Source organism: Dipteris shenzhenensis, chromosome 13 (genome assembly GCF_047967505.1).
Source record: "Dipteris shenzhenensis isolate YYH24624 ecotype China chromosome 13, Dip_SZ_1.0, whole genome shotgun sequence".
Lineage (NCBI taxonomy): Eukaryota > Viridiplantae > Streptophyta > Polypodiopsida > Gleicheniales > Dipteridaceae > Dipteris > Dipteris shenzhenensis.
The window spans coordinates 6,327,761-6,342,750 of record NC_141608.1 but is presented as its reverse complement, the minus strand read 5'-3'; the positions used below and the strand labels follow the sequence as shown (position 1 = coordinate 6,342,750).

General features: G+C 41.5%; 1 protein-coding gene across 1 annotated transcript; it reads right to left on the bottom strand.

The window, feature by feature from the left end:
* Positions 1 to 8,011: 8,011 nt before the first annotated feature.
* LOC147894959 (putative pentatricopeptide repeat-containing protein At3g01580) lies at positions 8,012 to 11,370 on the bottom strand. The gene has a single exon (XM_087383753.1). The coding sequence runs from the start codon at positions 11,296 to 11,298 to the stop codon at positions 9,016 to 9,018; it is 2,283 nt and encodes a 760-aa protein (XP_087239879.1). The 5' UTR covers positions 11,299 to 11,370; the 3' UTR covers positions 8,012 to 9,015.
* Between the last annotated feature and the right edge of the window lie 3,620 nt (positions 11,371 to 14,990).

Sequence of the window (14,990 nt, the reverse complement as noted above, 5' to 3'; positions counted from 1 at the left end):
GAGAATGGAAAAAGAACTATCGGTTATGAGAATTGGGCTAATTTCTTATAGGCATGCCTTGGTAGATTCTAAAGACAAAATCAAGGCCCAAAGGAGCTACAAGACAAATTGCATATAGTAGAGAGAGATGCTAACAATGCTCAGATGATGGCTTGCATTAAAGAGAAGAGTGGCTGATCTAGCAGCACAAGTGAAGGAGAAGGATGGAAAACTATTGATCCTTCAACCCAAGGTCAAAGAAGTCATACTAGAGCGTGATAAATTTTGCTAGCATATCAACTCAATGAAGAAATTGATTAGTGGCATATAGTTAGTTCGGGTTAATGTTGAGTTTTGTATCTATTTGTGTAATTATTCTCAGCATTGCTGAAGAGCATCCTGGAGAGCTTGGAGCGAGGTCTTTGGGCTGTGAGTATCTACAGCAGATGTGCAAGTAGACAGCACAACTGTATGGGCTAGTATGGAGGGCTAGAAGCAAGGTACAGAGCAGATGCAAATGACCAGAAGGCTGGAGCAAATGCGTGGTACAGGCGGGTCAGGAGAGCAGGGTGAACATGCACTGACATGGTTGGGGCCTGGTGGAGCAGTAAATGGGGTTGCCAGTGGGCAGAGGCATGCTTAAATAGGCTGGGCCCTTGCCTAGATTGGAGGGCCAAAAGTCCTAGAAGTGTGGGCCAGAAAGGCCGTGGTTTGTGAGCCCTAATAGGGCTGGACCAGAGTCTAGTCTGCCAGATTGGGGCAGGCTGGTCAGTTTTTTGACGGGCCCCCTAGGCCTATAAAAGGAGAGGCATTTGCCTCATTTCACATCTAGCAGCCAGCAGTTCCAGGGCAGAAAGGAGCAGCAGGAAGCCTACTCTCTGGGCCTATCTACAGGAGGTGAGAGAGTGCAACAGGTGCTGCAGACTTAGCTCTAGGGAGAGGCTAGACCTTGGCTGTCTTCTAGGGCAGCAAGGTGCTGAGATCATCATACCTTCTGGGGCAGCCATTCACAAGCAGGTTGGAGCAGTGGATCAGGGACCTGTGTGCTGCAGACAAAGCTTGGTAGGGGTTGCCCACCTAGGCTGATTCACAGGTAGTAAGGTGGAGAAGAACACACTGGACGGAAAGTCTACAGATGCTCGAGGTGGAGTACGCAGACTCGAGTCTAGAGATAGCCAGTAGATAGGAGAAGGACCTTGTGGTTAGTAGATCCGAGGACCATACCATTGGCGGGACTCTAGATCTATCTATTTTGTATTGTGTCCATAGTTTTGGACGGAAATATATTTTAGTGGTTTCTCTATCTGGCTGGTTCATTGTCTATTGATGAGTCTGCACACCTATTTTATACACATTAAGTAAAGAAGTTTGTGATTCCACACCCCACACACACATTGTGTGAGCTCCTGGGCATTACTATAAGTCTTCCATTGTGCATACCCTCTGTTGGGTCATTTCTAACATGGTATCAGAGCCCAAGTAGCCTGAAGGCAGGGACCTTGCTGAAGGACGACCCTGATTTACAAGCTCTTGGGAATCAACTTTCACAACTGTAGGATTGTGCCCTTGTGAGAAGGAGGGTGACTCAGGTTCAGTCAGGCGTGTTTAAAGTTCTCAGTCTAGGTTATCTGGAGATGTACTTTTGTTGCAGACCTTGCCAAAGGAAGGACGCGTATAAATAGACCCTCAGAGCATGGTGCTTGGAAGACTCCAGGTTGTTCACTCATTATGAGGGGGACAATTGGAAGATCATAGAGGCTGGGTTGCTCGAGTTCAAAGGCAGGAACATGACGGAAGATAGTGGTGCTAAGAGGTGCTACCAAAAATGGACCTGTGTACCAGGATGGTGTGCAGAAGTGGAACCGGACCTGGTGGAGCAGGAGCCAGTGGATGAAAAGCCAGGAAAAGATTTCGACACCGAAAGGTTCCAGAGGACTACAACGAGGGAGTTACTAGAGCATCTTCATCGACGTGTTCACATTGGGCCCAGATGAGTCAGTGAGAGGGGGTGTTGGAAAGTTCACCTCCCCATCTGTAAGCCCCCATATGAGGAGAGCGTGGGGAAAGGAGACCTAGGGCAAAAGATGCCCAGAGGAATGAAAGAGAGGGGGCTACCACATGGGCAACACCTCACAGCCAAGAGTGAAGAGATGGTTGCCACATGGTTAGTAGCAAGGCTGTCATGTGGGCAGCACTGCTCAAGAGCATCTTGGAGAGCGTGGAGCAAGGTCTTTGGGCTATGAGTATCTGCAGCAGACGTGCAGGTGGACAGCACAACTGTATGGGCCAATATGGAGGGTTGGAAGCTTGCCTAGATTGGAGGGCCAAAAGTCCTAGAAGTGTGGGCCATAAAGGCCACGGTTTATGAGCCCTAATAGGGCTGGACGAGCCACAGTCTAGTCGACCAGATTGGGGCAGGCTGGTCGATTTTTTGACAGGCCCCCTAGGCCTATAAAAGGAGAGGCATTGCCTCATTTCACATCCAGTAGCCAGCAGTTCTAGGGCAGAAAGGAGCAGCAGGAAGCCTACTCTCTGGGCCTATCTACAGGAGGTGAGAGAGTGCAACAGGTGCTGCAGACTTAGCTCTAGGGAGAGGCTAGACCTTAGCTATCTTCTAGGGCAGCAAGGTGCTGAGATCATGGTACCTTCTGGAGCAGCCATTCACAAGCAGGTTGGAGCAGTGGAACAGGGACCTATGTGCTGCAGACAAAGCTTGGCAGGGGCTGCCCACCTAGGCTGATTCACAGGCAGTAAGGTGGAGAAGAACACACTGGATGCAAAGTCTCTAGACGCTCGAGGTGGAGCATGCAGACTCGAGTCTAGAGATAGCCAGTAGATAGGAGAAGGACCTTGTGGTTAGATCAGAGGACCACACCATTGGTGGGACTCTGGATCTATCTATTTTGTATTGTGTCCATAGTTTTGGACGGAAATATATTTTGGTGGTTTCTCTATCTGGCTGGTTCATTGTCTATTGATGAGTCTACACACCAATTTTATACACATTAAGTAAAGAAGTTTGTGATTCCACACCCCACTTGCACATTGTGTGAGCTCCTGGGCATTACTATAAGCCTTCCGCTGTGCATACCCTCTGTTGGGTCATTTCTAACACATATGCTGTGTTGAAAAAATTAAACATGCTAGCATGGAACACCATTGATTGGCCAATTACTCAAGGTAATATGACAGAGAGCTATAGAGTCAAGTTGTTTATAAAAGTACAACACTCCTTATGGCCAAGGATCGCAACTAGAATATGCAAAATAAAGTCTTGCATGCCAATCAAAGTCTTTGTTGAGTTGCTCAATCACTTGGAAATTAAAGTTTGTAAAACAATGCTCATTTATAAGGCCCATAATACACAAGATATTTCAACTTCTTGGATGAGGACGTGCAAAACAATGGGCTCAATTTGAGGCCCAAAAAGAGCAAAAATTGAATTACAAACCACACTAGCAATGATATGATAGGTGTAGAATGACATCATAGGTGTGGGACCAGGATCACCTTCCTAATTTCTAGCTCAAGTTCCAAAAGTGTGGGGGGACTCCAATGCACATTGTCTACAAGGTGACTCCAATGGTAGAAAAAAATCATACAATAAAAAATCAAAATATTACCTTCTCTTCAATATAGTCTACCAAACCAAATCTAGTTTGGAGGTATCAAGGTCTTCTCCATAAATATCTTCTTCCCCTTGATTTACATGTAGCATGGAGTTCTTTTCCCCCCCTTTGGAGTCACCTTCTAGACCATTTGGAACTTGAGCTAGATTTTGAGAAGGTGAGAATGAGTTCCACATCTTGATGTCATTACCAATGTGGTTTGCAATTCAAAAAACGAATTATTTTTTGCTCATGTTGGGCCATGAATTGTGCCCATTGTTTTGAACGTCCAATATTCTTCTTTTTTTGGTTGAGTGTCGAGAATTCATGTAGTGTGTCTAGTACATTGTCTAAGAAGTTATGAATTATGTTCTATCAAGCTATACTATATTTGTGTGGAATGGAATATGTTTTTCCTATAGCTAGAAAAAGGATGGGAACAACGAAGGCAATCCCCAATTAGTTACAAGTTTGAGAGGAGAAACTAAAATGAGATCATCTTGTCTTCACAAGGAGTCATAGCTTGAATGAAGATGTGGAATATTTTCACCTTAGCTATAGCCATCTAAAATTTGCAACAATTTCCTCCCTTGCTCTGAAGCCTATAACGTTTTGTAAAGTCTCTTGTGCAAGCGATTTCGGTACTTGAAAATATTTAATTTTTGGTTTGAGTTATGACAAAGTAATTGCATATGGTGGTGTTTGAATTATTGGTTTAAATTATTACTCTTTGCATGTATAACTATAAATACTATTGGTCTAAGTTCTTGTACTATGTGGGATTTAAAAAACAAAAGGCCATTGAATATGGTAGAGCTTGAATTATTGGATAGCTTGCATGCAAACTAGGGCATGCAAGCACGATTTCGTTATCAAAAGTTGTGATGTCTTGTAGAACATTCCTAGCTGGGCTCACAGAGGCAGCTTGAGACAAGCAATAGACTTTCAAAACTAGCAATCAGAGGTGGATGAAGCATACAAGTGCCTTGCAAGTGTTGCTTCTTGTACCAAAATGCTTATCATTTGAATAGACTTCTTGGCATAATTCTTTCGAATTAGCTCTATGCTAATAGCTAGAAGGATGTGAATTTGCTATGTGCGCAAGTGAGGGCACCTCCCTTCGTCTTATAAATATTGCAGAAGAAGCGTGCTAACTCTCCCCCATACAAACATGTGGTTATGTGCTAAATGAAAAATGCTATGTATAGAATGCAAAATACTTTCCAATAATCTAGTAACAACACATCTACTCTCATTTTGAATATTCAATTTCAAGCTCACTTTTGCAAAGTGCAATGTGCTAAATGAAAATCATTGTGTATCCACTAATTGAGTAGATTATCGAAGTGCATATACTATGAATGCAAAGCACTCTGTGATGAATGCAAAGTTCCATGAACCTAAGAAAGAGCACGTACCTTGGTCTTATAATTTTTGAAGAGGAAGCTTGCCAACTCTCCCCCTACACAAACTTGTGCTGATGTGCTAAATGCAAAGTGTTACGTGCCAAATGCAAACTACTATCCGACCACCTCATACATCTTCTCTCTTTTGCATATACTATGAACACAAAGCGCTATGTGTCGATGGAAGGGCACATTCCTTGCTCTTATAATTTTTACTGAAGAAGTATCCAACTTCCCTGTGACACAAATGTGTGGTTATGCGCACTCAATGCAAATGTACAAAATGAAAAATTATTTTCATTTATCTAACACAATAGCATACACTCACATTTTTAATATTCAATTTGAATATTACTTTCATGTTGAATACAATGTTGAAGGGAGGGCACATTCCTTGGTCTCATAGTTTTTGTATAGAGGAAGCATGCCAACTATCCCTGTGTTGAATGTTATATTCTTTCCAATTATCTAATAGAAGAAGAACTACTCTCATTTTTAATATTCAGTTTCAAGCTCACTTTTACAAAGTGCTATGTGTTGAATGCAAACTGTTGTATGCCCCAGAAAGGGTATACTAGTTGGTCTTGTATTTTTGGAGAGGAAGTCTACCAACTCTCCTCTACACAAACATGTAGTTATTAATAAATGCAAAGTGCTATGTGTAGAATGCAAAATGTATAGTTATACATGCAAAGAGTAACAATTTAAACCAATAATTTAAACATTGTTAGATGCAATTACTTTGTCATAACTCAAACCAAAAATTACATTTTTGCACGCAAAGAGGCCAACAATTGAAACCAATAACTCGAACTTGGCACACGGAATGCCATAGTAGCAAATTGTGATTCAAAAGGAGGAGTAATCATGAGATGTATAAACCACATATAGACTCCAATTGTGCTTCTATTCTCATATCCTTTTGAGTTTTATGAAACTGACATGGAAAAAAGCACTCTTTGTATTTTTAGATTAGATGCCCCCCTTGAAGATCCAGTAACTCCAGAGGTAAGATCCTTCGTATCTCATTGCTGTCATATGGAGGAATCCCTTCATTGCCCATAGAGTAGGTTATTACGCCTCACTACCAAAGGAGGAGGTGTTGATATCACGAGTCGGAGGAGTTACTGTGTTCAGAGAAGCATAAAGCATGTTTAAACACTCACTTGGTTCTATGTGCAAACTACATGAGCACAGGTGGCAACCTTGCATTGGCCATGATATGAGGATGACCAAGGTAGAAAACATATGGAGGAAATGGCATGAGTATCTAAAGCATGTCATACACAAGCAAACAAGCGACCTCAAAAGTGATAAGCACACAAACATCAAGTACATCATTCAAACCATACTTGTCAGAATCCCATATAATGCATGCCTAAGATACAAAGGCATTGACCTTGTATTCTAGAAAAGCATGTATCTATGTAGCCAATGTAACTCTGTCAAAGTGTGGTGTTAAAAGAATCATGGTTTGTAGAAGAATCCCTAGAGGTTTGTTGAAAGAATCATGGTTTGTAGAACACTCCCTAGAGGTTAAGGGCGATTGTACAAATGGTTCTCATGAGAAGAGGCACATGAATCAAACATGGGTCTCATAAATGGTGTCACATGGAGCATGCTAATATACTATGTGGTGGAGGATACAAACACGTGTGGATATGGATGTATACAAGTGCGTGGTTTATGACCCAAATGGGTGGAGCTCTTGGTTTTTATAGTCAAAAACTTAATACCTTCACCGCCATGTTTTTTGTCCTTGCTATTTTTCTCTTCTTGCCACCAAGCTCTACTCCATAGGAATCCTGGTAGTAACCACTGTCTCCATGCTAGTATCCGGATTCATTGTTGGAGATCTCCTCTCAAGTATGACCTTTGCAAGTGATCCTATTGTGCAATCTAAGCGCTTGTCTAACTACGTCCCGTAAGTTCGCACAAAGGCCAACTGATCCCAAGCATCGGAGTGCGACTCATCCTTGAAATCAGACACATTCAGCAATCCCATCTCCACCTACCGAAAAACTTCATCTTCTGCAAACCCCCGTCATACAGCAGCCAGTTCGTGAGCATGAGCACCTTGATGGCCACGATTCAGTCACGTGTCTTGCTAAGGCATCTGGCTAGGCCTGAGTCGTAGCGTTGATGTTGGCTTGAGAAAAGAGGTGTAGGATCTCAACTGGTGGCTTTGAGAAGGGTGGCATCGAGGTCGAGGGCACTAGAGCTCGTGACTTGGCGAGGGAAATGCTGGTCTGGTCCTTAAAGGCACCAAGGATCTTGTGCAGCTTGGGCTGTATGGGAGCCATGGAAGGAGGGGAGGATGGTATAGCTGAGGGGAGGTTTGAAGAGGGGCCCTTGGCTATGGCGATGGAAGCTCAAAGGTGATTATTTACAGCTTGATGAAGAAGAAGAAAATGGAAAAAGTGCATGAAGGGGAAGCAATTGCCGAAATTCCAGCACATTGTAATGTTACAACCTTTTTGGATTATTGTAAATCCAAGGGTTATAAAGTAGACACGTGGCTGAAGGACGAGCTAGCATTCCCTTTCATTCTGTATAGCTGCTATCTGCCTAAAGAGGAACTGTCTCCTCCCAACCAAGGCACGGACCACGAGTCACCACCCAAGGAGAACTGTGGCACCCTGGATCAAAACACTTGCAAAAGGGAGGCGTTCCAGAATATGAATTTTCATTGAAACTATTTCCTAGCAACCCACTTGTATCTCATAAGACTTAGACACCACCATGATTAATTAGCGTCAGCATGCTTGTTCAGAAAAAGAAGTCCAACAGGATGTCTTAACATTGTTAAGAATCCATTCGCCATCCTTTGAAGGACAAACTTTTCTTCAACAAAGCAAAGGATTGAAAATCTGTACATCACCCCAGTTGTCTCTTAAGACAAAAATCAAAGCCTCAAGAAGTTAGTTTAAAAGTTTTGGCCAGCGTTAATGGAATACCCTCCATGAAATAAACCGGGATTAAAATCTCATTTGGTTTCTCTCAACGCTCCCATTGCTGTCCCCTGTTGATGGCCAATGGGTTCCCAAGAACCTCTCCTCTTCCAACAAACTTAGAGAGACTTGTCTTTTGAAGAATCAGCTCTGTGATCTCAAAGATATGTATGATCCTAGTCTCTCATTCCCATAGATTCTATCCTCCTCAAAGAGCTCAGAGCATTGCACCACCTGCATAGCATTGCTCATGCCACATGAAGGATTCAGCACATTGCTGGGGACCTTAAAACTAACAACCCTGTCCTTCAATGCATGCTCGTGCCTTCAACCACTGCCATGGCACAATATATCACCTATTTTTTTATGTCTGTACGTCATTATCCATGCGTCCTTCACGAACAAGTCCCTTCCATTGTAGCGCTACGTTTCATCTCGGTGGAATGCTGCCTTGTAGATCATTGTAGAATATGTATGCTCTGACACATCCACACCACTGCGATGGCAAACAAGTCCCTTCCATTGGAGCGTTCATTCCCATAGATTCTATCCTCCTCAAAGAGCTCAGAGCATTGCACCACCTGCATAGCATTGCTCATGCCACATGAAGGATTCAGCACATTGTTGGGGACCTTAAAACTAACAACCGGTCCTTCAATGCATGCTCATGCCTTCAACCACTGCCATGGCACAATATATCACCTATTTTTTTATGTCTGTATGTCATTATCCATGCGTCCTTCACGGACAAGTCCCTTCCATTGTAGCGCTACGTTTCATCTCAGTGGAATGCTGCCTTGTAGATCATTGTAGAATATGTATGCTCTGACACATCCACACCACTGCGATGGCAAACAAGTCCCTTCCATTGCAGCGCTAAGTTTCTCTCGGTGGAATGCTCAAAACAATATTGGCACAAAGGCCTTGTAGATCATTGTAGAATATGTATGCTCTGACACATCCACAGATTTGTGTAAAATTCCTCATATCAAGTTTCTGCACAAATGTATCAGAATCACATACATATGCTGTGGCCTTCTGCTTGTGATACTTTAAATAAAAAAACCCTCCCTAGCCCTCATTTGACAACTGCTCTAGCACCAAATCAAGCTGTGGCACATATCCAAATGCCTTTATTAGCATACCCAGTCTGCTTAACTTGGCACAGGTTTTGTCACCTTGTAGATGACTTTGGACTCCCACAACAAATTCGTGAATTCTACTATTAGCCTCAATCCAGGCCTTCCCAGGCTTCTTTTGTGCTCCTGCACATTTTTTGGACTCTTGTAATATGTCAGCATCTTTCCACATGTGAGTATCCATATAAATGCTTGACAAGATCATATAGCCAGAAGCTTCCTTGGGATTCAGCTGGACAAGCTGCTCAAAGCAATATGTTCCAAGCTCCACGTTGCCATGTGTTTTACAACTTGTGAGCAAAGTAGTCCACCCAATGATGTTTGGTAAAATTGGCATTGTTTGGAGTAGATCTACAGCCTCATTCAAATGTCCTGCCCGCCCTAGAAGATCAGCCATGCAGTTATAGTGCTCGACATTTGGCGCAACTACGTGGTCTTCTCTCATAGATTTAAAGAAACTGTGACCTTCCTCCACTAGGCCAGAATGACTATAGCCAGCAAGAATGCTCACGAATACAATCCCATCTGGCTTTAAGCCTTGTCGTTGCATTTCTACAAGGCAATGCTCAGCTAGCCTGCAGTCGCCATGTAGGGCATATCCTGAAATCATTGCATGCCATGAAACCATATCAGGATTCTGCAATTTGTCAAACACCTTGTATGCTTCTTCTAGGCTCCCACATTTGGCATACATGTCAACCAATGTGTTCCCGATTGCCATATCTGAATCAAGTCCAATATCAATCAGCTTCTTATGTATCACCCTGCCCTTGTCTATGGCTCCTATGTTGCCACATGCTTTGAGAAGGCACAAAAGCATGACTTTGTCAGGCTTTATACCCTCCTCTTGCATTTTTTCAAAAATTTCAAGAGCAGGACAACCGTACCCTTGCTGTACGTATCCAGAAACCAATGCTCCAAATGACACAACATTTCGATTTGCTAGCTGAAAGACTTTGCATGCCTCTTCCATGCTTTCACTTTTAGCATACATGTCCACAAGGCTGTTGGCAACAGCTACATGTGCCTCGTATCCATTCCTAATGATCTGGTCATGTATTAGCCTGCCTGTCTGTAGGCATGCTCTGTCGCTACATGCTTTCAAGATGCACAAAAACGTGACCTCGTCAGGCTTAACAGCTTCCTTCTGCATATCTTGAAACAGTTTAAGAGCAGGAAGAGCATGCTCATGCTGAGAATATCCTGAAATTAATGCAGCCCATGACATTGCATCTCGTTTCTTGAGTCCTTTGAAAACTTTGTGGGCCTCCGATAAGCTCCCACACTTGGCATATACGTCAACAAGTGTGCTCCCAATCATCAAATCTGATTCAAGCCCATTTCTGATAATTTGGTCATTTATCAGATGGCCGTGAACTGTAACTCCAATGGCACCACACGCTTTCAAGATGGACAAAAAAATGGTTTTTTCTGGCTTGATGCCTTTCTGTTGCATGTTCTCAAAAAGTTTGAGAGCCTCAAGACTATGCCCGTGTTGAGCATATCCTGCCATCATTGTACCCCATGACACCACATTTCGACTCGACAATTCATCAAACACTTTGCGAGCTTCCTCCAGGCTTCCACATTTGCAGTGCATGTGAATAAGAGCACTTCCAATAACTACATCTGAATCTAATTCGCTTCTGATGATCTGATCATGCGTCAGCCTGCCCTGCACTAAGGCTGATGTGCTTCCACATGCTTTTAAAATGCACAAAAATGTGACTCTGTCTGCTTTTATGCCCTTCTGCAGCATTTCATCGTAGAACGCAAGCACTTGCTCACCTTGTGCAAGCTCGGCATGTGCTGACATAATAGCATTCCATGTATACAAGCTCGGTTGTCGAACATTACGAAATATTTGATTAGCTTCCAGCAAGCATCCGCATGAGGCAAATAAGCGGATAAGGTGGTCCCCAAAAATAGGGATTGAATCTAGTCCAACGTTAACCATGAGAGAATGAAGCCGTCTGCATGCTGCAAGGTCTTTCTTTCTGGTGCACTGCTGTAAAAGGGAGTAAATTATATCCCTTGATATACAAAGGCTTTGCTGGCTCCTTAGCTCCAAAGCTTCAATAGACTTGTTCAAGTACCTCTCCTGACACAAAACTCTCTGATCTCCGACAGACCCCAGAAAGCCTGCCATCCTGTGCAAGGACCATAAAGGCGATTCCAGTAAAAGATAAAACAAACACTCTGCCGTACTATGCATGCCCTTCTTTCATGCCAGCCATAGAAATGTTAGCGTTATATTATCACCTTCAAGGTTCGATACCTGTCTGAATGACACAATAAACGATAGGACATGCCGAGTACTGTATGCAAACTCACATTCATGGCCCTATAGTACAACCACCGTGAAATCCTCTGCCGTAACTGATCGCTCTGTAGCCGTGTGCAATAGAAACCAATCGAGCTTCATGCAAGGCAGATCATTTATGCAAGCATATCCAACATCGCATTGGATAATTTAACATTAAGCAATTCAAAGACAACATTATCATTTCTAGTATAAGTGCGCTTGATCTAGCAATTCAAAGACAACATTATCATGCCTTCCATCTAACAAACCTAAGGCAGGATTCACGCATGTCCGAACGCCTGGCCTGGGAAATGGTGTGGACGGTTGGTGTATTTCACACAATGAAAGAGCTTCGACCCATTTTAATTGGATCCCTCAATTCCACTTTCTTGGGTTATCCACACCCTACCCAAGTAGAACTAAAACCAGTGAGTACAAGTACTAGTGAGCACTGCCTTAAGTTCTGCTAGATGCAAACAATTGTCAACATTAATGGACGATGCAACTGCTTGCCTTTGCAAAGAGATTTGCAAATTTTGTGTGTGTGTGTGTGTGTGTGAGAGAGAGAGAGAGAGAGAGAGAGTTCTTTGAAAAAGAAAGTGTGTGTGTGTGTGTGTGTGTGTGAGAGAGAGAGAGAGAGAGAGAGAGAGAGAGAGAACCAAAATTGAAGGGGGCCACTTGGCAACAAAGTGTGTGAGACACTTTTTAACAAAACTCTAAGTAGAGCCTAACAAATACCAGGACATAAATTTCATCCAATTATTTTATGCCCACGACATTCAACGCCCCTACACCCTCTTGCCTAACTTAGGCCTATTCCCAGTTAAGAAGGGAAGTGTGCATTCCCACTAGGATTCAAGGGAGTCCAAGTCATGTTAAATCTCTTAATGGCTTGGTAAAGATGCTTGAAAGTTTGACCCGTAGAAAATAGCTACTTTAAGGAGCTTTTGTAAAGGGAAATAAGTTGAAATTTAAAAAATAGGGGTTTAGCTTAATGGCCTGTGGGCATGCTGCTTCAATCAAGATTTTTGTTACATATTTTTGCCATTGTAATTGTAAGATTAGAGAATAGACGTCACAATGTAAAGAGATGCCATTATGTGCAAAAAAAGATACAAAATTTCTCGTTAAGGTCGCTTCATGCATAACATTATGGGTACCACTCAGAATGGAATTGTGTTGTTAGGGAAAACTTTAAAATAACGAAAGTAAATATTGCATAAACTAAGGGTCCTTTCCCGCCAAGAGTTAGGTCATGTTAGTGAGCTTAACATAACCAATTTCGTTAAGTTATCGATAACCTTAACAAGGGGATTAAACCAATTCCATTAAGATAATGATAACCTTAACAAGGGGATTATACTCCCATTGTTACCCATGCATTGAGTGGTATTGACTAAAACTTTCGGGGCTTTTTCCATACAAAATGGTTTATTTCATCAATCCAAAATCCATTCTTTAAAGTTAAGTTCACAATAAGGATTTTGAAGAAGCCGTTAAGAGATTTAAGTCAATTAGACCCTCTATACTCCAATGGGAATGCACACACATGTGAACGCTTCGTTGATAGCCTTAACTAGTGCTCCCTAGTTGGTAGTGGGAATATGCTCTTGATGAGCCCTTCACATAACAAAATGGTAGGTGGAATTAGGACGTTATATACTATTTATGCTTTTAAATAGGATTTATATGGATGAACTTTTTATAGCAACATCATTCCCTCCTACTCTATGATCTCCTTTGTTTAGCATCTTCCTAAACCAAATTTGATCACTTTCCTTCCATGGTATGTCAAGATGGATATACCCCCGAATGGAACTTTGATAGAACCATGCTTTTTTATGTTGGATGCATAAGACAAAAGGAAAGATTCCATTGGTGATCTAATAAACATAATAAAAACATCCATTTATGGGACTTGAAAGCTCCGTACAGTGCTTGCACTACTATCATGCCACAAATAAAATAGGTAGGGAAAAAGTAGAGTCATTACATTTTCTAGACAATACATGGAGAAATGTAATAAAAAGAAATCCATGTGTTATGGTTTTCTAGAATGGAAGAGTATTCCAACAGAAATGTTTACAAACTCTTTATACTAGATATATTTATCATAATAAGAAGCACAATGAGGGAGCTAATCATGCAAACTAATGACAAGGTTTCAACTTCAATTATTTTTACAAAAAATGGTTACTTTACTGAGTAGTGAGAACAACCATTCAAGAACCTCATGCTTTAAATCAAGAAGTTACGATAGAGTTCTTGAAGACCACCACAAGTTAAAGCATTTGTGTGAAAGGGTTTGGTATTGTACACTTGAGATATGTGTGTGTACAAGAGTTGAAGCATCCAACTCTATTTCATTTTGTCAACTAATTTAACCATGACACAAATCTCTTAATTTGCTCTCAATATGGTCATCACTTTTCTTGAACCTCTTGAACCAAAAGTTACCTTTATTACCATTACAAAATAAGAATAGGTAGTATTTTTTTGATAAGTCCAATTTCATTGAACTCTTATCGCCATGTTATCATCCAATCAAAAAAATGAAACAATCTTTCCTTATCCTATAGTTCTTCTTGCTTTGGTGTAGGGAGAATATGGTGTAGCTTGTTTGAAAAACTATTGTGAAGGATGCATGTAGCGAGATGTGATGCTCCAGTTCTTTATACTCTCCTATGAACAGGACCATAGGTTTCCCATTTCACCACCTCAAGTCTAAAGATGTAATAATTGTAAATTCATTTTGGTCATATTCTTTCTTTGCCCCATAGATCCCAATCAGATGTATTTTCAAAGATAGTTTTGATTTGATTAAGTAGATTCCATATTCTTTTTCAAAATGAAACAAACATAGTTAATTTATCTATTTGACATATAATACCCATTTATTGGCTACAATGTGGGCAAACCTTTATCATCAACTCTGTCATGTTTCCATCTCTTTGGTTTCATTCTTAAAATTTTATTGGACACGTTCACTGTCATTTTTAGATCATCAATCCACCAAGAGCATCTTGCTTTCAAGATATGCCATATGACCTCTAAAGTCCTATGCTTGAAAGTTTGTGGAGAACACCGTTTTGATTTTTTCTATTAGGAAGTAAGTGAAAGGGGGACATATTGTGAAGAGAGAGAGAGAGAGAGAGAGAGAGAGAGAGAGAGAGAGGTCTATTGGTAGAAAATTTTATTACTTTTATATGTGGTTGGTCTTGACAAAGGCTTAATCTTCCACATTTAATGTATTGAGAGAAATATATATCTTGTTAGTCCATAAGGAAGAACTTCTTTCAACCTTCGCATAACAAAAATACCTCTTGGAGGCACCTTTCATAGCATCATCATTGAAAAAAAACTTGCACATTACTAAAGCCATTTTGTCAATTAAGAGCTTGATGTCTTTCCAATATGATGATCCAAGGTCCCTAGATGGACTAAACTTCCACAATGTGGCTTGAAAAAGATTATGGGCTCAAAAGCTTAAAGTGAAAAACATGTATTCAAAGAGCATAGAGATGAACCAAATCCAATTTAAGGGACTCCATTGAATCAAAAGGTCCCCACTCTCCAAATGACCAAGAAGAAGGATGCCCCTT

What these genes read in the sequence shown, in the direction of transcription:
- LOC147894959 (XM_087383753.1), bottom strand. Translation starts at nt 11,298, where the DNA reads ATGCATAGTACGGCAGAGTGTTTGTTTTATCTTTTACTGGAATCGCCT.